At 37.8% G+C, this 22,842-nt stretch overlaps 1 protein-coding gene across 1 annotated transcript; it reads left to right on the top strand.

Moving 5' to 3' along the window:
- Positions 1 to 255: 255 nt before the first annotated feature.
- On the top strand, positions 256 to 22,771 carry si:dkey-24p1.1 (uncharacterized protein LOC556718 homolog). The gene is made up of 17 exons (XM_041792462.1): positions 256 to 301; positions 4,461 to 4,528; positions 4,636 to 5,061; positions 7,910 to 8,173; positions 10,560 to 10,817; positions 11,004 to 11,264; positions 11,879 to 12,172; positions 13,564 to 13,854; positions 15,745 to 16,014; positions 17,883 to 18,158; positions 18,317 to 18,392; positions 18,479 to 18,542; positions 18,629 to 18,747; positions 18,959 to 19,016; positions 21,553 to 21,647; positions 21,728 to 21,803; positions 22,123 to 22,771. Exons 2-17 carry the CDS (start codon positions 4,480 to 4,482, stop codon positions 22,333 to 22,335), a joined length of 3,090 nt encoding a protein of 1,029 aa, XP_041648396.1. The 5' UTR covers positions 256 to 301; positions 4,461 to 4,479; the 3' UTR covers positions 22,336 to 22,771.
- The last annotated feature ends 71 nt before the right edge of the window (positions 22,772 to 22,842 follow it).

Below are 22,842 nucleotides of genomic sequence, written 5' to 3'. Positions count from 1 at the left end.
TCAAAGTATTTGAACTATGAGCTGCAAGTAAAAACACAAATCTTGAACAGTTGCTTTCACTATTTGCAAAAACGTCGAATTAGAGGAAGTGAGAGGGAGCTCAGCCTCATGGTTACCACAGCAGGCAAGTTGAAGCCAATAATTTATCATCAGTAGGAGAATAAAAGATTGTGTTCTCTGGCTTGCATGATTGGATATGCAAATTTACAAGACTGTGTGTCAGCTGTGAAAACTTCCCTTTTAAATCTTACTTTAGAAGGAATGGAGTAAGCAATGAGCTGCTAGAAGAGAATCCTGTGAGGTAAGAATGAGCTTATTTTAACTATTTGGCTGCCTTATCAGACAGAAATGCTGTTTTCTCTCTTTGAAAAGTCATCTGAATTACCGAGGTGGTTAAAAAAAAGATTTCTATAGACTTTATATTGGGTGGTAAAAAGGGTGGTTCAAATTCAGTCTTCCTTTGGTTAAAGGTCGTCTCATTGCACTTGGAACTTGGAACTTAGATTCAACCAAATTATCAAACCTGTAAAATTAAAAAATGTTCAATATACCTCTATGAAATTGTATATTTGATACACAGTTTCATTTGAACTCTGTCTAATCAACATGATCAATAACTTCTTAAAAACTTTGTCTTGCTACCGGGTACCCCCTTGTCCCTTGAGACTGAGCCACAAGGGTTAGCAGTGAAATCAAATTACAAAACGGGATGACCCTTCAAACTTCTGATACGTCATCAGTAGTCATTTGTACACAGACGCACCTTTTTAAAATGCTCTTTCAAAATCAAACGGACCATAACGCATTGAAAAAAATAAAATAACGATGTTGGATTGTTGCTGTAATTTTCAAATTTTACTGGTGAGTCGCGAGGCTCTGTATGAGATTTACCATAACACTCAGGTTGAAGTGTGCCTCTGGAGAAAACTCAGTTTGACAGGTCATGTACCCCAAGAACTTCTCCCTGCCCATCCATTACAACAACAATCAGGACTCTCTAACCTAGTGGGACCTCCAGGGGCACGCAGCAAGGCAAGGCTAAGCAACACCAGCCCTGCAGAAGAGGAGCATTTCATTGATGTCACCTCAGATTCAACAATGTTATTGTGGTCCAGTCCTACACATTGTCTGCATTTTGGACTGGAGTAGAAAGGAGTATCTTCTGATAGGCAGGAGAAGCAGGGCCACTTTCTTCCTTTTTGTTACATACTTGCTATGGGAGATGAGGTTTTCTGCTGTTGCCTAATTCAAGACACACAAAAAAGGTTAAATTTGGACATTGAAAATTATCTGAGAGGCCGTTTCACAGCTGGAACAGATCTGTAGCACCACATAAGCCCACAATAGTCACTGAAATTGTTGCAGGACTGGGAGTATCTTCAAGATGTTCATCATGACTAACAGTGTGTTTGTCGTACGTTAACACATTTTTACTTGTTGGTATGGAAGAGGAGAGGTGGAGGGGCCTGAAAATATTTTCACTTGCCAAAGGGGGACTCAATGGAAAAAGTTTGGGAACCACTGCTCTAACTTAATATGAGGAATGGATTTTAAAATGAGACAGATGCTATAATACAATTCAAATGAGCATACAAATTATTCTCCTTCAATATCCTCCCTTCTGCATCAACACAGAGGTGCATTCAGGTCTTCCACCGATCACAGTAGTGCAGTAGTAGGTCTTCTTCAGACAGTTGTCTCGGAACCTCTGTCGTTCATTTCTTGATTTCTGACACAGACTGCAAACATGTTCCTTTGAGCACAGATTTGATCTTAGGAAAAAGGAAAAAGTCACAGTGCTAGATCAGGTGAATAGGGAGGGTGATCAAGCACTGTGATTTATTTTTGGGCCAGAAAATGCTTTACTGAGAGCGTAGTGTGAGCTGCTGCGCTGTCTTGATTTTTCCACACTTCAGTCAGGACTACTTTGTCAAGAAACACACATGGTTTGCAGTTATTAATTTTGCTCTCATTGCTGTTATTTATATTTGGGGGTGTGACAGTTCTGGGATCCCCCCTGCCCTTCCACAAGCCTGTGTGGAGAGCATAAAGAAGTGACAGCACATGTTCCTGCTCTCCCTGTGCCGACAAGGAAAGCCTGAGGCAGAGAGAGAAGCAGCAATAAACCCAGAGCTGGCATCAGTGACAACAGAATGATATTGATTAAGTCAGATATAGCGTAGAGGAGGAGCTGGGGTGAAGAAGGGTTGCAAAAAACACCCTGCGGAGGGAGTAGTAAAGCATAGCCAGGCTAGAGCAATTAGATATGGCAGCGCTGGATTCGGTGGCCTGCCTGAACCAAAACTATACATTCGAATGTGGTCTCTTTCTACAGACTTTTTCTCTCAGTTTTTCTAGCACTTGTTTGTAATTGTGTTGATTCACATTGACCTTGAACCCACTCCTCCAAAATCACACCCTCAGTGTCAAAGACAACAATCAACATGGTGTCGAAATTGGACTTGCTTTAATGTGCTTTTTTCATTCTTACTGATAATGGTGTTTTCTAATGCACTGACTGCTGTTTTGTCCCAGGATGGTTTTGGAAAATCCAAGTTTGCCATCACTTCTAAAAAATGGTGTGTTTCTTTCAATTTGATCCAAAACATTTCCACAATTTTGACACAAACTTTTGTCATGTTGAAATTCTCATGCAAAATTTGCCAAACTGTGTCTTCATCAATGGAGACCATTTCTGCTGTCATTCTTAAACTGAGTCGTTGATCTTTTCCAAAAATTTGTTTAATTTGTTGAATGTTTTCAGAACTTTTCGATGTGCTTGGGCACCCAGAATGTTCATGGTCTTGGAGATCCTCCCTGCCTTTACTAAATCTTTTGTGCCATAAAAAAACACGTGCACGTGACATGCCCCCGTACACCTCAGATTCAGCTGCTGTTTTGTTCAATTTCACCAAATATTTCAAGTTATTGTGCTGCATAACTCTTAAGCTAATCTGACACCTTAGCAAAAACACGTGGCGACTATGGCTCAGTCGTCCCCGATCGGAAGGTTGTGGGTTCAATTGTTGATGTCCTTGGGCAAGACACTTAACCCACTGCTTCGTCAGTGGTGTGTAAATGGGTTTGGAAGCATATGGGTGGGATTAGGTAACACTAATGGCTAGTTCTCCACGGCAAATTCTGCCATCAGTGAATGAATGTGTGAGTGGATGGGTGTGGATGGGTAGGTGTGTAAAAGCACTTTGAGTAGAAAGGTGCTCTACAAACTGAAGCCCATTTACCATTTACGTGCACTTCAGTCAGAAGCTAGCAGTGAAAGCAGTTGTGTGTGAAAACTCAACCTTTATTATTACTGTGTGTGACTGTGAACCAAGTGGTTTTATCCTTATGAGCACAGTCTCATTATCTAATAGACATACCTGAAAACATATGGGTAGGGCTTATAATGGTAGAGATAAGAGGTGAGGTGGGACTGAACCTATCTCTATGTGCTTCTGAACACCATAAAACAAAAAAACTGTCCAGTTTCACATAGTAAATGTTACACCTAAGATCTCCTCTTTTGGCTTTTTTAACTTAAAGACAAACACTACTTTAAAATGTAAGCACAAAACTTCCCTAAAAGTGAGTAAAAGTAGAATATCTAATTTTAAAAAGCAAAAAGTACCTCTATGTAATCAGGCAACTTAATTACAGAAACATGAGTTATTTTGTTACTTCCAGCTCTGGTTGTGGAGTTGTTTTCAGTGAGTTGCAGACGCGTGCCTTGAAAAAAAAAAAAGACAAAAATTATGACAAAACCCTACAATATTCTGGAGCCCTTCGTGTATAACAATGCTGGCTTTCTCATCGTAAACTGTTTATTTCTTGAAATCTCACATTTAAAAAAAAAATTTGTACATATCACTGGAACCAGAGTAAAATAAATAAGATACACGCATGCATGTCCTCCCAGAGTGTTCGTAATATGCTTTACACATGTTTTTGTTGCTTTTTGCTATGTACTGTTTTGTTCCATCTAAGGTCCAAAATGTGCCATTTAATTAATGTGAGTAGCTGCAGGAGTTTTAGATTGTTTCATTTCTCATAAAGGGGGCAATGGTGCTTCCTAAGGTCAGCTGTGAACTTCAAAGTGTATCATAAAAATATCCTCTAACTATGGCATTATTACACGGCTGATGCAGTATTAAACTTCAGTTTTCTGTACAAAACATTATTCTTCTTTTAATCAGTAAATCTAAATGACAAACTCTGCTGGCTGTGTTTAAAATAAGATGTCTATTTTCTTTTCTCTGATAATCTCTAAACATCTGTATGTGAAATAGGATTCAGAATACTGTAGCAAGAAAGAGGAAGAATCTTGACTCAGTGATTTGCATCGAAAATAACCTTCCTGTTAAAAACCTAAACTTACTGTAAAAAGAACAGCTGAGATTTAACAGTGATGTTATACGGAGAACTACAAAAACCTGCTGTTATATTTGTGCTTCATTAAACAGACTGCAGTCCTAGTTAACAATGAAGACGCAGACAGTGGGGTGGCTGATATTTCTGGCAATAATAAAAGGTAAGATTGTATTATTCCAGCTTCATAATCACTGTTAAGTTTACTAATAACATTTACTTTTAACTCAAACAACCCTGACTTTTTAATTTGTGTTTTCAACACCATAGGTTTCCATTTTAGCAAAGCGAGCTCTTCTATCCCCTTCATACATCAGGAACGCTCCCTGACAGCGAAAGAGGGGTCCTGCATTGAGCTCAAGTGCAAGGTCATTCAGGATGTCACTGGTTCTGGTGCACGCTGGTTTTGGCTAAAGAATCCAAAATACAGTGATGAGAAAAGAGACTATAATGGCATTGTAGTTTACAGCTCAGGACAACAAAGCCCCCCTGTAGATCCGTTCTATGAACACAGAGTAAGTTATAAAGGTTCTCCAACAAAGAGTTGGGAGTATGCCTCAAAGCAGACAACACTGTGCAGCATTTTAATCTGCAACCTGAACAAGTCTGACAGTGGAAACTACTCTGTCAGATATGATGGAGGCACTGGTTCTAGGAAATGGTTGACTAAAGCTGATGTTGCCTTAAAAGTGACAGGTGAGTTGAATATATTCATACTTTTCTGAAACATTCTGAAAAAATACCAAGCAGTAGTTACAGAATCAAGCGATGAACTCTGCTGGAAGCAGAAATGATACCATTAGCTGAGTTCAGATTCAGCTGATATGTTGAGTACATTTTATGAAAACATTATCTGTTGTTGGTGCCACTGTCAGAGGGTGAGGTGAATTAATCTGAACTGTAAATGTCACACTGCTAGTCTTGGTGGAAATTCAGATATCAAATTTGGATTACTTAAAGATAAGTCACAATGATACGGTGGACATAAAAGTCTACACACCTCTGTTTATGATACCAAGATATAAGTCAAGTATCAAAAGTCTTGAATAGTCTTTAATTAGACATTTGAAATTAAGGCCTTAGAAAGTCTTAAAAAGTCTGATATTTACCAGTGAGAGTTGTGGAATTTCAGACAGCACTTTCACTAAGACATGTCTCTATCCAGGCTTTGTTTTCTAGCCAACCTAATGAGGTTTTAACAATCTTTTTCCTCAAATTGTTGCATAAATCTTCTCCTTAATTTAGGGAATTCAGAGCTGGATGTTCTACATTTCCTTGGGGAGGACCCCAGACCCCTCAACTGTTACTACTGGTTCAAAACACTAGTCCAGTGCTCTAACATCTGGGCTACCATGTTGCCCACTGAAAAACCCTTTCAGCCCACCTTTATTTTAACAGGTCTCCCTGAAAAAAAGGAATATTCTGCTTTTAAAGAATTAAACTGCTCAAGATCAGATTAGCACACCTGCAATATGATAGATATCAATATCCTGTATACTAATAGAATAGAGGTGTTGAATGTGCCAGCAGTCATCAAATTTTGTGTTTATTACAAAGAAAACAGAAATCATCCAGCAACACTTGAAGTTTAGAAAACAACCTTATTAGACCAATGCATTTCGCCTTGTAGCCTTCATGACCCTGACGAAGACTGCAAGCCGAAATTATAAAGTTGTTCTCTTAACTACTAGTGTTGCTGGAGATGTCTGTTTCCTTAAAGTCCTTCTTCATCCTCCATACACCTTAGAAATTGGTGATGTTGTGCCAGAAATACCTGCTTCAGCTCTGCGGAGCCTTATACCATTTGACATTTTAGAAATAGTTCATTAAACCAGCAAACTCAGCCCTGGTCTGGTGTACCGAGAATCTCAAATACCTTTCATTTTTGACCATTTACCATGCAAAAGATAGTATTACATTTTCTCAATTCAGGTCTTAAAAAGGTCTTAAAACGTCTTAAATCTGATTTTTAAAAAGTTTAGTAACCCTATTGAAGAACTTTTTCCAACTTTAAGCAAATCTGTAACATATGTAATTAAAGCAGGTTGAAAAACAACCAACATCTTTTAAAAGGACATTTAAAATGACTAAAACCTGTTTACATAAATATGCACACCCCTAGACTAATACTTTATTGAAGCACGTTTTAATTAAATTCCGGGCTATCACAACTAAAGTCTTCAATAGTGATTAATCTCAGAATTTCTGTAATTAATCAAAATTAATCTTCCCATGGACTGTGTTAAACTAAGGGTGATTGACTTCCTGTTTGGAAGTAGACCTGATTTTATTTTGAACAAGAAAAGGATTTTTTTTTTTAAAGATTATGACATGAACTTTACTTGTAATGGATTGTAAAGGAAATCAGTGAACAGTAAAAAAGTAAATATTGAAGGTGCAGGTAATGTTTGACTTGTCCACTGAGCTACTGGTGGGGTTTTAAAAGTGAAATGAGACTTTAAGGAGCAGTGGCGGACTTATTTTACATCACTGTGGCTGCAGGGAGATGCTGCAGTGGCTTGACTAAAGTGTGAAAAATTAAGGGGCATTAACTAATGCACACTTAGAGACTTTAATTAATAGTGAAAAAAGCATGAATGCTGACAGCCCTAATTTCATAACAGCATTCAATCTTTTTTTGTAGGAGTCTGTAAGAGTAGCCTCTATCTTGACCTGGGTTTGTAGACTTTTATAGCCACTTCATGAAAATATTACAGGAAAAACTGTGCCCTTAAATTTTTGTTTTACATAGAATCCAATCTTACTTGCAATGTGACCTCATTTGTAAAACAGTTATCTACAAGGATGGATGTCATAGAAATCAACTGTTAATGCATGTCTTAAAGTCTATAACAAACAGTTGAGTTAAAATTCATCTGACCTAGCAACACGAAACACAAGCGCCCTTTCTGTTGGAAAATATGGGGCTAACATCCTCATGAGATCAACCTAAAGAAAAAGTATCAAAAGGCCAATATGAGCAATAAGACTATTAAAAGCCAAGGGTCCTGCCTTCATCTGAGGTTGTAAAAACCTGGCACAGTCTTGGATCCTCAATCACCTTGCTGAACATCAGCCTCAAGCCTTTAATAACCATTTAACTGTCAGTCTCAGCTATCTGCCTGCCAATGGTCTCTCTGCTGAGTATCTCTCACTACGGCAGAGTTTAGCTCAGCTAATATGTCACTATTTAGCCTTCAAACACAGCTCGCTTTTTTGGCCAGTCAACCAACAAGTTTCCCAAGATTTATCTTAAAGTTTAGTCCACAGCAGTATCATAAACAACATCAAAACAGCTTTTTCAAAATGTATATATTTCAGGGAGAAAAACTATTTCCATGTGAAGAAAAGTCAGAAACTTAAAAAAACTGAATGTGACAGACTGAAAAATGTTAGAATGAAATATGGGTTTAGACTTAATGATTTACTGAGAATTAATTCAATTTCAATGTGTGGTGAAACTGGTGATATTTTGCTTTCACTTACTGTGCTGTAAATTCTGAATTATATTTCTGATAATATTATCTCTTTTTTTTTCTTTCAGACAATCTATGTCCGATCACTTTTGTAAAACCAGGGGTTGTAAAAGAAAACAACACAATCTCACTTACATGCTCCACTGTAAGTACATGTAACTCAAACCTTAAAATTGAAGGCCTGGCAGAGGAGCACGTCACACAACTTCCACAGAGAAGCATCTCTGCCAGTTTCCAAGCGACCTGGCAGGACGATGGAAGAGTGATTTCATGTCAAACGCTCGATAACAAAGATCCATATCTGATTAAGAACGTCACTCTGACTGTTGAATGTAAGTGCATGATTGGAAACTTGAGTCTTCTATCCCACTGCTGATGTTTACTGAAGATTTCAGATATATAGAGGTAGGATTCACTGGATATGCAGCATGTGACACACAACAGTGCTAATGTTATAATAGAATAACATTAGATAACAATGATGCACCATGATATCTAAGAAACCACATATAAAGTGTAGGATTGATGCTCTTATTTACTTTAATTTGGCGTCAATTTCCTTCTTATCTCTTGACTTCCTTTTCTGCTGTCCAACATTAGGGTCTGTGTCCACAACTACTGCATTTAAAGCTAGCAGTGCTCATTTTCATTACGACTCTAGCATTTTCAGTGCTCAGCATCCTTTGGCATCAGCTGTTTTCATCATAATTCTCACAGCGCTCTCAGTTTAAAACAGTTTAAAACAGTTTAACATGTGGAACAGCACCATGCTTGTCATCGTCATCATTCCCTCACTGGCCAATAAAATTCAAGATAGGTGGGACTTCTGTCACTGGTGGAAGAGAAACTGACCTGACCTGTCTTTTCAAGAGTACAGTTTCCAGGGCTGTAACTGTCAGGATAGGATACCTTTACAATGTTTTCATGTTTTCTTGGTGATAATTCCTTCAAAAGAAAAAATGAAGCTATAATATCTTTACAGGTACTATAGAGAAGAAAGCAGAAGCTGACTTTTTATAAACAAGCAACAACAAACTAGTGTTAAAGCTCACATATTTTACCCCTTTAAGACAAGTTTATATTGGTCCCAGGGGTCACCAAAACATGCCTTTAAAGTTTGTTGCTGAAAAAAACTCCAGTGTTGGATTTTACATGTCTAAAACTCCTCTGTTTCAGCCCTGCTCAGAACCAGCTGTTTCTGTGGCTTTAAATGTTACTGAGCTGTCTGACTCCGCCCCTCACAGGAAATGGATGTGGGTCTCCTGATCCTCCTCTCAGATGAGAGGAGGATCAGGAGAGGAGGGTGGAACTTTCTTCCAAGCTGGCAGGGCCAAACGAACCTGGGGGCGGTGCTAACGCCCCACATGACATCACGAGGGGAAAATCTGAGAATGGCCTGTTTCAGCACACATTTTCTGAAAGATGGAGAAAGAGAGGGAGGGAGGGAATGGATTTTTCTGATTCTTGGGGGGGATTGTGGACAGGCCAGGGGCACATGTTTTTGTTAGACAAGCCTGAAAAGAGTATTTTGCATAATATGTGACCTTTGATTTTGGCAGCTATTTTACATTCAGTTTTAGTCAAATTTTAGTTATATATAGTTGTAGAGGCCAGCTCTTTGTGGCAGCTATAGCCTTAGTAGTCTGTTTTGTGAATGGTATGGTCACGTACGGGGATGCGAGTCACATGGTGGTGGTGGTGGCACGTCAGCACCACAAGTAGTAAAGTCAGCTCTTCACCTGGTGGGTTTTGTGTTTGAACTGAGAGAGGGTGAACGGGGAAGTTCTACTTTTTGCTGACCACTTTGATTTAGCTGTATATTGAATCACTGCCTTTCCCTATGTAAGTGCTTCGTTTCATCATCAGTAAATCTACAAAAGCAGTACTTTGGAGCAGTGTTCATTGATGCTTCAAGAGCCAACGCGTCGGGCAAGGTATTGTTTTCCCCTATTCAGCCTCTCGGTGGCTAAATTGCTTAGGGTAGTCGCCTACAATAGTTATATAGTATAGTATATGTAGTTATAGTCTCCATACTCTGGGATATGAAAGGAAATACAAATAATACAATAATATGTAAATTTGGCCAAATTATTTACTTTTGTTTTTTTGAAAGTCCCCAGAGTCACTGTCACCTGGCCCTTATGCATATGTACTAGATGACCCCTGCTCTAGACTCTACTCTTGTCTTCCTCATGGAAAAAAAAGCTTGTCAATTAGCATTTTAAACACAGTTTTAGTCAACAAAACAAACACTGTAACAAACGCTCAGTAACAGAGCTTGCTGCCAGAGTTAAAAATGCCGGCCGTGAACACAGACCCTCATCCCACTGTCGTTTTCTTCTTCTTTCTCTTTTATTCTATCACCAGCTTCTTCTTTGGTCAGAAGTTCCTTCCATGCGACCTTCATTTTCGTTGTGAAGCAGTGATACTACTTGGGAATCTGCTTGGGGTGTCAAATTGTTTTAACTGAAATATCAATATTTCCAAGTCAATATCCCACCAGCCAGGACGGCAGTGTTATTGTATTATTAATTTCAAATATTTCTTTTTAGTTGTGCTAAAGTAATTATTTTTGTTGTATTAGATGAGATAGAAGTTTGTGGCTGCTACAATCAAAGACAATGCAGCATGGCTTGTTTGTTCATTTGGATTCCTCAGTTTGCCCGTTCTCTGTATGTGTTCAGATTTCTTCTTCTCATAATGAATTTGTTGGCACAGATCCTCCAAGGGACATAAGGGCAACAACAACTCCTACAGACAGCAGCATGATCAAGGAAGGACGATCTGTTACTTTCACTTGCTCTGCAAAAGGACAACCTGAACCCACCTTTACCTGGTCAAAAAATGGTGGGTGGGAGCAGTCAGGAGCAGAATGGAAGTTATCGTCCATACAGGCCTCAGACAGTGGAGTGTACACCTGTAAAGCTCAAAACAAACACAGCAGTCTGTCAGCATCTGTCAGCATTAATGTCACATGTGAGTCTTCATATGTTCGTACTCTATCCCACTTTGTTTTAACTATAAATCCTGTGATAATGGTGTTCTTTTTAGTATTCTGCTGTGGTATTTGTAAGAAATGTATATTTATATCTGTACCTTAATGTTATTTATAGATTGTCATTGTAGATTAATCTAAAGAACTGATTAAATCTTCTGTTACAGATGCCCCCATGGTTCAGGTGACAACCTCATCTTCATCCTACACTGTTACACAAAATCAGAGGATAACTTTAACATGTAAAGTCATAAAAAGCAATCCAACCCCTCATACCTATAAATGGTTCAAAAATGGTAAATTTAAAAGTACAGGTAAGACATATGTTATTGATAGAGCCACACATGAGGACAAAGGCAACTACACATGTAGAGCTAATAACGGAGTGGACTGGGGAACATCAGAGCAACGCTACATTGCAGTAAGATGTAAGTTTCACATATCCTTGTACTACATGTACACTCCCCTCCAAAAGTACTTGGAACAGTGAGGCCAATTCTTTTATTTTTGCTGTAGACTGAAATCATTTGATATGAAAAGATGAATATGAGACAAGAGAACAACATTTCAGCTTTTATATTCATGTATTTACATATAGCTCTGATACACGACTTTAGACGCTAGCATTATTTGTAACTGAACACCAAACATTTAGGTGAGCAAAAGTATTAGAACAGCTGGACCTAAAATAGATTAAAGTGAATAAGAATTAATATTTAGTTGCAGATCCTTTGCTTGCATAACTGCATCAAGCCTGTGACCCACTGACATCACTAAACTTTAACAGTCTTCTTTTGTGATGCTTTTCCAGGCTTTCACTGCAGCCTCTTTCAGTTCTTTGTTTGTTTTGGGTGGTTACTCCCTTCAGTCCCCTCTTTAGCAGCTAAAATGCTCTATAGGGTTTAAGCCTGGAGATTGACTTGGCCAGTCTAAAAACGTCCACTTCTTGGCCTGACTGTTCTGGTACTTTTGGAGGGGAATGTATGCTTACTGATGGGTTAAATAGAAAAAAGCATACTTAACATTCATTTCTCTCTTCCAGATACCCCAAGGGCCACACGTATTTCCATCAATGAAAAAAACAAAGTAAGAGTTGATACCTCTATCACATTCACCTGCACCGCTGATGCCAATCCTCAGCCTACACGCTACTCCTGGTATCGGTACAGTGAAGTCATACAGGTTGTTTCATCACAGTGGAAGCCCCTTATGTATGACAGGAACTTCCTCACACTAGAGCACGTGCAAAGAACAGATGAGGCTTGCTATATGTGTAATGCCACCAACGACATCGGAACAGGAGACAACAGTGATCCTCTGTGCATTACAGTTCTCTGTGAGTACTTCTGGTATTTGGTAAAATGTTTCATTTGATTTTAGTTTGTTTTTTTTGTTTTTTTTACTTTTCCTATTATAAATAGTATATTCTCTTGTCAGCTTGTCAATGTTTTATAAGGTGAATAGTCTAACATTAGAGAAATACTCTTATGAAGCCTGAGAGTTTAATAAAAAGAGCAAAACTCAGTATAAGGAAAGACGCAAGCTACTTGCTGATCAGCCGGGCTACTGGTTGTCTAAATCAATATTTCTCATCTTTTTTTCTCTCACGACACCACTGAAAGAGTCATGTTTGAGTAAATGCATCTCTGAGGTTTCCAGATGTTGGCAGGTAGATTTCACTAGTTGTATCGCTGTCTGCAGCTGTTAATCTCACACCAGAGTTAACAGTTGTTTGCAAATGCATGATCCCGAATGCCCGTTCAAGGTCAGGAAATGGGGGAAAGCCATTACGAATGAGTGGGAATGGAGGGAAATTAGTACTTTAAAGCTCCAAATGGATCTCTACGCTGCAATTATTATCTGAAATTTTCTACGCACATTGAATATGCTTCCTAAACTACAAAAAAGTAATTTTTACCACATTTTAACAGATTCATCTAGCGTGGATGCGATCAGTATCACTGATACTTAGTCCTGCAGAACTTGTAGGGTTTTTCTGAGCTGAGGCAAGCTGAGCCACTTTCATATAAAATACTCCTCTCATCCCACCCCCTCTTGTATCTAAGAAAAACTTCAGTCCTACAATTTTGGGAAAAAATACATGCCGGCAATTTAACCATGGGTCAAAAATGCTTAATTTGTCTGATCTATTAAAAGGCAAAGTCTATTAAATAAAGAGCCATTTGGGAGCCGAAAGAACCGGCTCTTCTCGCTGAACAGCCAAACTATTTGGATCTCTAAAAAGCTGGAATTCCCATCACTACCCAAATGAACAAGAACTACACGTCACTTTCAGACACTAAAATCAGTTCAAACTGTTTCTTCGAAGGTGTTTATTATGATTGTACTGATATGTGCAGATCTAATGTTGACAACCTCAGAGCAGACAGAGCCTCGCCATCCCTCCAGATCTTTGGCGCCAGCCCTAGGGAATCCCAGACCTCAGGTTGGGAACCATTTTTGAGGAGGTGCATGCTGGCTATGCATGGGCATCTGCAGGACTTGGAGCGTAGATAAGATATAATGTATTAATAGCTAACCTGATGCTGATCACATAACCAGTGGACAAACATGAGATCAGTATTGTTCTTTTCATCCATCTCTCCAACAAACAAGCTCCTCTGCTAACACTTCAGCTGTCTCAGGACACACATGTTGTTAATGGACTGCTGTTTTATTGTCAAAGTATTTTTTAACGAATAAATCCCAGCTGCTTCCTGTCTACAGATCCTCCAACTAAACCAACACTGACTATGGATAGCCTGGTAAAGGAAGGTCAGCACACCACCATCTACTGCAGCGTGGAAAGCTCCCCACCGTCTAAGCTCACCTTGACCAGGACCACTGCATCAAATTCTGATTCTCAAGAATTAGTTTTTACTCATCCCAGTACTCAACAGCCCAATAATCTTCAATACACATTTAATGTAAGTTCAGCCAACAGAGGCTTCTACACCTGCAACACCAACAACGACATCGGTTCAAGCAAAAGTGATTCCAAAGAGATGGTGGTGAAATGTGAGTGATAAAGCATTGTCTTCTGTTTGTGCATCTGCGGACTTCTCCTTTAAGTTAACACAATTCTTCACAAGGAATAAGAAATAAGAATATGATTTTAGATGAGAGGGTAGTTCTTAATCTACTCATTTAAGGGGAAACTGAACTACTTTGATTAGATGTTTGACTTCCTTTTTCTCTCTCATGTTGAAGTTATTTTTACAGTAAAACACAGTGCAGGCCTGCCTCAGAATAGTCTGTGCCCCTGAAAAGCCCAGAGAGCAGCCCTCCCCAGCTGTGATTTACTGGTGATATCAGTGCATGTGTTTTGGTTCAGTAGCATTGAGGCTAAAGTCCTGGCTAACAGTTAGTTCATTTTGGAGCTTAAAATTGTGTCAAGCTTTTATTGGGGCTGATGTTGGAATTGTTCATTTGTACTACTTTTAAACCAAACCCACCACTTTTTCTTCCCATTTCATTGTTTTATCCCAGTTTTTTGCAACTTTCTGCCAATTTTTTGCTCTCTTTGTTGCCACTTTTAACTCATTTCTGCCACTTTTTTGTTGCCCATTCTTGATACTTCTTTATGCCACTTTTAACCAAAAGTTCCCGTTTTTTGCCCTTGTTTTCGCCTTGTTAACCAATTTCTGCCACTTTGTCAATTTTTGCAACTTTTAGCTCCTTGTTGCCAATTTATGATATTTCCTTTTTGCCACTTTTAACCAATTTTTGCTGCTTGTTGCTCTTGTTTTCCATTCTTTTTTTCTTGAAACTTTTAACTAACTTTTGCCACTTTGAGCCCTTTTTTTTTCACATTTTTGCCAATTGTGGCCAATTTTTCTACTTCCTTTGGGGACGTTTAATGCATTTCCCCACTCAGATCTATAGCTTTTTACAGAATTCAACAATATATTTTTCCAAAACCTTTTTCTATCTTTTTGTCTTTTTGTCACATTTAACCCACTTTGACACTTTTATCTCATTTTGACACTTTTTGAAAGTTCTTTGTTGTGGCTGTTAACTATTTTCCCAATTTTGCCCCCATTCTTTTTTTTTTTTTTTTTTTTTTTTTTTTTTTACATTTTTTGCCACCTTTAACCCATGTTAGCTAATTTAACTCTATGGCTCAATAACCCATTTTTGCTGGTTTTTGTTTGTTTTTGTTTTTTTTTGCCAATTTTTTCCACTTTGAACCCATTTTTGACACTTTTTTGCCAATCATGGCCAACTTTCGTGACTTCTTTTTATCATTTTAATGATTTTTTTTACTATATGCCAATTTTGTCACTTTTAATCAAATACAGCAATGTTACAAATCTGTCTCTTTTTTTGACCATGTTAACCCCTTGTTGCCACTTTTCCTGTTTTCCAACTTTTTGCCACTTTTAACCATTTTTTCTACTTTTTGCTTGTTTTTTGTCTCTTTTCACAATTATTCAGCTCTTTCTATCAATGTTGTCTTTGTTTCTCCCTTTTTTAAAAATATTTTTACCTTTTTGTCAAACTTTTGTAAATCATCGTTTGGATAGAGGATGTTTTTGAAGAGTTTTAGTTTATGATTTTCCTGTTTTGAAACAAAAACCTTGATAAACAGTTTAACACAATCATAGATAATAGCCTGAAAATGAGTGCAGTGCTTCCTTTTATATCAATTTGAGAACAATTTGCCATTAAACTGTATTATATCTAATAAATGAGCCTTTCTCTGTATTCCCCTAATTTTAGACCATGACAGCCAAAGATTCAGTTTTACCTTTCATTAATCGCTCTTCAATAAAGTGAATATCGTGTTCTTTCGTTCAGTACATTATAACCAGATGTTTGGACGTGTGAAATCATAAAAGCGATGGTCTATATATATTTATAAGCAACATAAGACAATATGAAGATCTTTCTTTCCACTTTTTGCAGACTCACCCAAAGACGTGAAAGTCCAGGCTGATCCTAGCGTTACTATTGATGAATACACGCAGCTGACCCTGTGCTGCAGTGCCAACTCCTACCCACCAACAATGTCTTTCACCTGGGTGAAGACTAAAGATGGGAAGAGTGAAACCGTCGGGAAGACTCAGACCTTCACTGTACGGTCTGTGAGCCCCTCTGATAGAGGATCTTACAGCTGTGCTGCCAGTAATGAGATGGGTACTGGAAAATCACAGGAGGCTGAAATCAAAGTCAGGTGTAAGTACAAAACATAAACAAGGAGAAAATTCACAACATTTAAAAAAAACAAAACAAAACACTGATCTACAATAACCAGTCATTTCATTAACACTTTTTCTTTTATTCCCTGAAAGTGTTGGTTTTAGAGACAGGATGTTTTGGCCTGATGGCAGTGATATTTTGCGTGGTTATGAACATGGTGTGGCTTTAGAGTTTGGCTTGTTCTTAGGTGTGCCTTCGGCAAATAAAGAGTGAAAACCACTTTTAGAGAGGTGTAGGAATGAGTCCTAAAACATCAAGTGAGCTAGGATTTCATCACTTCTGGTTCCTTCGTCTGAAAGTCTATGGCATTTTTGACTGAGTTCTGGATTAAATGCCTGAAACAAGGTCTGTGGTGAACACAAGCTTAAGAGATTCTAATGTTTTCTTCTACGAAATAAAATATGTCTGTAAATTAACCCACTTTAGAATTTGATATCTTTTCTCGTCTTAATAAAGGCGGTTGCTAAAGCCCTAACTCGTATTCTTACAGGAGACACGCTGGTGAAGATGCTGGTAATCGACTGTGTTGTAGTTCAACAAAGCCTCATATTAGCTTTTTATTTTCATCAGTTATATCTGCAAACCAAATATGATGCATATATTATGAATTTATGAAGATTATCTTTATCAACTAAACATGTAAGTTTCATAGACTTTCATTGGACACAGATCTTATTTTCAGCAATGATCCAAAAACCCATTGAAAAAAATCCACAGGCTTGCAGTAGAGGGAACCCATGCAACGCTAACTTCTGGGTTTTACCAACAAAATCAAGTCAACACTGCACCACTCTATAGCAGTAGCACATTTCTAGAGGCTCACAGGCAGCAGTTACAGGACCACAGATTCAGGACTATAGCTCTAGGACCCAATGTTTTTCACTTGAGTTGGCACAACTTTGATAGGCAGAAATTTGAAGTTCACTTGAAGTTCTTTTTAATGTTATTACTATTTTCCCTTAATTTTATATAACTGTTTTATGCATTTTTAGTTGTGTTAGCCATAATTTTTCCCACTAACATTATGAGTGCTCGCTAAGTAAGAACCTTTTTTGAGTACTGACTCTCAAATTCCTGTATTATATAATTTTACTTGTTTTAGTTTAACAAGTTTCTGTACCAACAGCTGTATATTTTTCTTATTGAAACACCTCATACTTGTCTCATTAAGTATTACGCCCTTGTCGTCCATCAATGTTGTGAGTAGTCTGTAGTTAAAAGAGTGCCCATAGACAACGCTCATGTGTGCCAGCAGGATCCTAGATCTATGGTCCTGAATCTGCGGTCCTCAAACTCCTGCCTGCGAGCGTACAGATACACTCTTCTCCTCTATAGGGCTGGATGTGAGTTATATCCCATGCCATTGATATGTTAAACATTCAATCTGGTGTGTCATTTTAAGACTTTCATGTTTTTCACACTAAATTCTGACCTAAACACTGAGTGATCTAACATGCATTTTAACACGGTATCTGGTCTGATCTCTGGATTTTTGGGAATCTTTTCAGTGGATTTTTTATTTGGGAAATAATGACAAAATAAACAGTGAGGTTTTGGGAGTTTAAATGACAACTGGAATATGAGAGAACAACATGACTACAGCATTTGAGCTTCCCCTCATAAGCATGATTTCACAGGAACATGGCAGCCGTGTGATTTATCTCTTAGTCGTACTTTTGTGCCACATTAAAGGTTTTAATCAGTTTCTCTATTAAACAACCAAAAGGTAATAGAAAACAGTATTTTCATTACATTCTAAAATGTGAAGTATTTTGTTTGCAGGTATTTCATTATTGATGGATAAATATGCCGTCTTGATGCTCACCCTCGATTTTCCTGCCTAGATGCTCCAAAACACACAAAGATCACAAAAGGAGAAGAACAGCTGCATTCTGATGGGAGGAAGTCGCTGACGCTGAGCTGCAGCAGTGACGGCAACCCTGCACCACATTATTCATGGCACAAGAAGACCGACAATACAGACCCTAAGGGAACGGACCAAAAAGTGTCTAACCATCAGATCTACACGGTGTTCTCAGACCGGCCCGGGGTCTACTACTGCATCGCACAAAACTATTTAAATCAAACGTCTTCTGAGCCCATCCCAGTGTTTGCTGACCGTGAGTGAATTCAACACTATGTGTGTATTCACTGGAGAATTTTTGGAATAAGATTTCTAAAAGCATCTTTTTGTTCATTTTATTAAATCACAACAGTTTTAAAAAGCTACCTGTAGGTGAATCTGTCCTTTAAGTGAGGCTCTCTTTTCCAACCACAGGAAGCTTAATGACGATCTTGATCATCATTTTCCTTGTGATCATGCTCCTTACTCTTCTTGTTTTCTTTGTCTACAGGTAAAGCATAAAATTTTGATTTATATCAGGCAGATTTCACAGGTAACCTATCATGTATTTACACAAATATGCTCCTTTGTTTTCAGGCACAAACGGAACAAAGCCGCCCGGCGAAGACCCTCAAGAAATCAATCCTTCCTTGGTTCTCTGGTGATTTGTGAAACCTTTTCGTCCTTTTACTAACCAAATGTTGACAACACTTTCATATCTTACCTTGTATGTATAAACCAATTCAGGCTTGGTGGACTGGCACCAGAAGGAGTCGTTTGACAAATGAACAGCCTTTCAGGAGCAGAGACGACCTCTTGCCAGACCAGCCGTGCCACTCAAGACAGCAGCCTCGTCGAGACAGCACGTAATTAACAGCAGATGCACACAATCTCAGCACAGGACAAGGCTCACACTGTGTCTGTGAGACAGTACGCAGGAAGCTGCTGCTCATGCTGGAGTCAAAGAATCCATTTAGGATCCTTTAGAAGAGAGACACACATTGACAGTTCACTCAGTCATAAATCATTTAACTCATTTGCTTTTTTAAAATTCACATCATCATTATTGTTCCACAGACCGGCACCCAACATCAATTCGGTTTACTGCACTGTGACTCATTCTGCCAAAGCACAGGTGAGGAAAGTGGTCCATCACTACTTCTTTAAGATAGAATTAACAAAAGCAGCTGTATATGTGGACTTTGGTTAAAATCACCATTGAAGACAAACCTGCATTAATATTTAAGCTCTGAATGCAAGAGCTACCCATCAAATTTACACAATAATAACATCAGTGTTGGGTAGCATTAGTTGATTTATGCTTGAAAAAATTGTGGAAGAAAACAGATGTCTCTATCTCTTTGTTCCATATCAAGGCCAACCAGCCCAATTTCTAATAACAACAAAAAAAGACAAAACAGAACATATAGTTATGTCATATAGTTGAAAATTTTTATATTTTAGGTAAAGATTTGTCATTAAGGAGGTGGTGGTGAATCCTGATGCTAGACCAGTTCAGAACCACTGCTTTAGAGTACTTTTGCCTCACCAACAATAAAACCCTTTACCTACTGTATTTATTTCACTTGTTGTTGTTTCGATACTCTTCCTCCATCTGTGTCTTTTCTTTCTGTTGTCTTAACATCCTGTTTTAATTTAGTTTCTTTTTATCAGTACTTTTTTGCTTTTAAACCTCTTGTTCTTGTTTTATCTCTAACAATTGATGTTGCCTTCATGTTGCCTTTCCTCGACCTTTCGTGCCGTTCCTATTCCCTTCAATTATGTTAATTTTGTAGACTGTGCTGTAGTTTGTTCTGTTTGATTTTTTTTTAAGGTTTTGTTTGGCTCATTCTTAATTGTTTTTTAATAATCCTTGAGTTTATGCCTTTGCTATCACTGTTGAAGCACTTTGTAACATCTGTTTATAAGGTTGTACATGAATTGAGTTACTATTATTATAGTATTGCACACAGCCTGTGTGTAATACTGTATGTCTCATTGGAAAAGCTGCATAGCTGTTTCAAAGAAAACAATATAAAGTAAGCTCTAAACCTTATGTTTCATCATGATGTTTTTGTCCTTTTTGTGTAAAATTCAACATGAAGGGAAAAATCTCACAGCGCTATATTCACACTGCTGTTTTGCTATCTTAATCGACTAGCTACATGCAAGCATTAGCATCACTTTCCATTGGCATGCAGCTACATGCCAACTGGTAGGAGAGAAACAGAAACAGTGCAGCTTTTCCATCTTTATTCTTTTGTTTGTGGCCACAAAAAAAAGAAAATATCTTAGGGTTTTCTTTTTATCATATTAGCGCTTATGAAATAAACTTATAATGGATAGTTTGTGTAGCACGTCTAAATTGCTACATTTCTTTGTGACATGAAAGTAATCTGAGTACTCCAACAGGTCACTTCATAACACATTACTCCCAACATTGATGAACATTTCCATACTTTTGAAATATCTTATTAACAAGACAGGGGAGAAACTGCAGTTTTCAACATGAGCTCAACTTTTGCTGGACATGGAAATTTCAAACTTAAAGTCTGAATTAAATGTTTAGCATAGACAGTTGAGAGCTTTGAGATAAAGAAAGACTGGGCAGAGAGGCATGCAGCTTTACTAGCGTATCGTCTATATGTACTGTATGTTGTACAAAGAGACATTATTTCATTTGAAATTTTTCTTTATTAAAATTTCAATGATGGCAGCAATTGCTGTATTCTGGGTTTTGATGTCAAATGGTTGCGTTATAATTTGGAGTGTCATCTTGTGGGCCTTTTTAATTTCACCCTGATGGCCGTTTTAGTGACAAGGACAATACAGAAAACGTGACTGTAATGTAGACAGAGGTGAGTACAACTGAAGAGATGTCAGAAATACATTTTAGCCATACAACATCACTATTTAGAGTGCATGTGAATCTTTTTCTAAATTTTCTCAAAATTTAGAAATCTTGTGGGTTTGTTTGTACAATGCATGGTAAATATAAAAGACACCAAAGTTAATCTGATAAGATCTGTATTCCTTATTACACAGGGACCCAGTGGAGGTTTATGGAGGTTAACTCATCTAGGCTCACAAACGATCGCAGCCTCAGTTTACATGTTAATCCAATCTTTATGTCCATTTTAATATGCTGAAGAAAGGACAGGACATTACACAATACTTTTTATAATTGTTAATTTAATCAAATTTCAGAGTATCCCAGTGGTCAGTGTATCCCATAGTTCCCTTTTTAAAATCCAGATAAACAAGAAGGTTTCAACTTAAGCAGAAATACTGAATAATTTTATGCCCATTACAAAGATATCTATCCAGAATGTTTTCTTGTGCCTACAACATTAAAAAAGTGGTTTTTAGTTTAATGTACAAAAAACAGTACCAGTTCCCTACACTATAAATTAAACATCTAAACAACCTCATTCATCTAAAAGTCAATGTGAATGTAGCTGGACTTAAAGCAGGCGGATGTGTCGTTCAATCATCAAGCCGTTGCTTTGCTTGCTCTGTCCTCACTGTCTGTCAGAACACTAATCTTTCAGTGTTCCATGTTCTGGAGCAATGAATCACCGGACGACCACTCAGCTTTCATTTAAGGCATGAATGAACTGATTCAGTTGCTACTGTACATTCACTGATGTCGTCTGTCTGCATCTATTTAGGCTCCGTCTAGAGAGATGCCAATCAAACACAAAGCTGGATCCACACAGGATGAATCTCTGAACTATGCCTCTATACACTTTGGAATGAAGCAGAAGTGAGAAACTATGCTTTCTTTATCATCACAGGAAAATCTATAATTATTATGGATATTGATTTTTTAAATATTTGTTTTAGAAACAAACAAGCAAAAGGAGAAACTGAAACTGATGTTGTTTATGCTATGGTGTCCAAGAAAAAGCCACCTAAAAAGGTCAGAAAATAAACCACTGTCTTTTTGTGTCATGTTTAGTATATCACATTAAAGCACTGTGCTTAGGCTTATTTCTTATACTTCATGTTAATGGTCGATCTATATTTTGGTATTGGATATACTAAAGCTACTTTTACGTAAAAATGTCCTATATGGTGCCTGTGTGCCAATTATACATTAGAAAACATATTTGCTACTCGTTTTAATGCACTGACAAACTAAAGACTCTCTGTCCTCACAAGCACCAGATGTGTTTATATGCATGATTCTGTGCATCCAATCCTGAAATAATCTAATTTCTATCTTTGGCTTTTCCTAGACTGAGCAAGAAAATTTTGAAGACTATGAGAATATAAGCAAAGCACCTGCAGCAAAATCTCCAAATCCGGTCGACGACTCAGACACCAGTGAGGACGAAGTGGAGCTTAATTATACTCAAGTGAATTTCAAGGCAAAGCCTGGACATCAGCGAGCACGCAGAGGCTCCAGCAGCTCTGAAGATGAGATCGAGTACTCTGATGTCAAAATCTAATTCTTCTTATTGTACCTTACTGGTACAAATCCTTATATCATTGCCATAAAAAATCCTTAATAATCATTGACTTTGTTTCTTAAATGAGGCTTCATCGCTGTGCTATAAATAATTTGCTGTTTAAATATTATTATTAAATGTGATTTTTTTGTTTTTATGTTGAAAACTGAAGAAAGAATCTGATGCAAATAGTTCAGAGCCAGTTTAATCTGTTTTATCAAACTCAATTTATTGAAGTTTTTGTGCCGACATGGCTGTAATGTGCAGCTCTTGCTTGACTGAGACCAGTGTCTGAATTATGTAAGTTCAAACTGTGTTGATGCTTACTGATTCATTTCATCGCCATTGAGCTGAACACTTTATGGCAGCCACATAACTTGCAGGAAAAAGAAAAAAAAAAAGATTTTTGTAATATAAATAAAAACATTAAGACAAATTGATCATTGAGTGACACATTTCACTTTTAATCTATCTCACCCTGTACATCTGTATGTTTTGATTAAAAAT

The sequence above is a fragment of the Cheilinus undulatus genome, linkage group 8, assembly GCF_018320785.1.
Source record: "Cheilinus undulatus linkage group 8, ASM1832078v1, whole genome shotgun sequence".
Taxonomy (NCBI): domain Eukaryota; kingdom Metazoa; phylum Chordata; class Actinopteri; order Labriformes; family Labridae; genus Cheilinus; species Cheilinus undulatus.
Note: the sequence above shows the minus strand (reverse complement) of the source record. Positions and strands in the feature narration are given on the sequence as shown.

Excerpts from the sequence above, each read along its gene's own strand:
- si:dkey-24p1.1 (XM_041792462.1), top strand. The coding sequence starts at position 4,480 with ATGAAGACGCAGACAGTGGGGTGGCTGATATTTCTGGCAATAATAAAA. Across the intron at positions 18,159-18,316 it reads CATCCCAGTGTTTGCTGACC|GAAGCTTAATGACGATCTTG; the intron begins GTGAGTGAATTC and ends TTCCAACCACAG. Across the intron at positions 19,017-21,552 it reads CTCATTCTGCCAAAGCACAG|GCTCCGTCTAGAGAGATGCC; the intron begins GTGAGGAAAGTG and ends GCATCTATTTAG.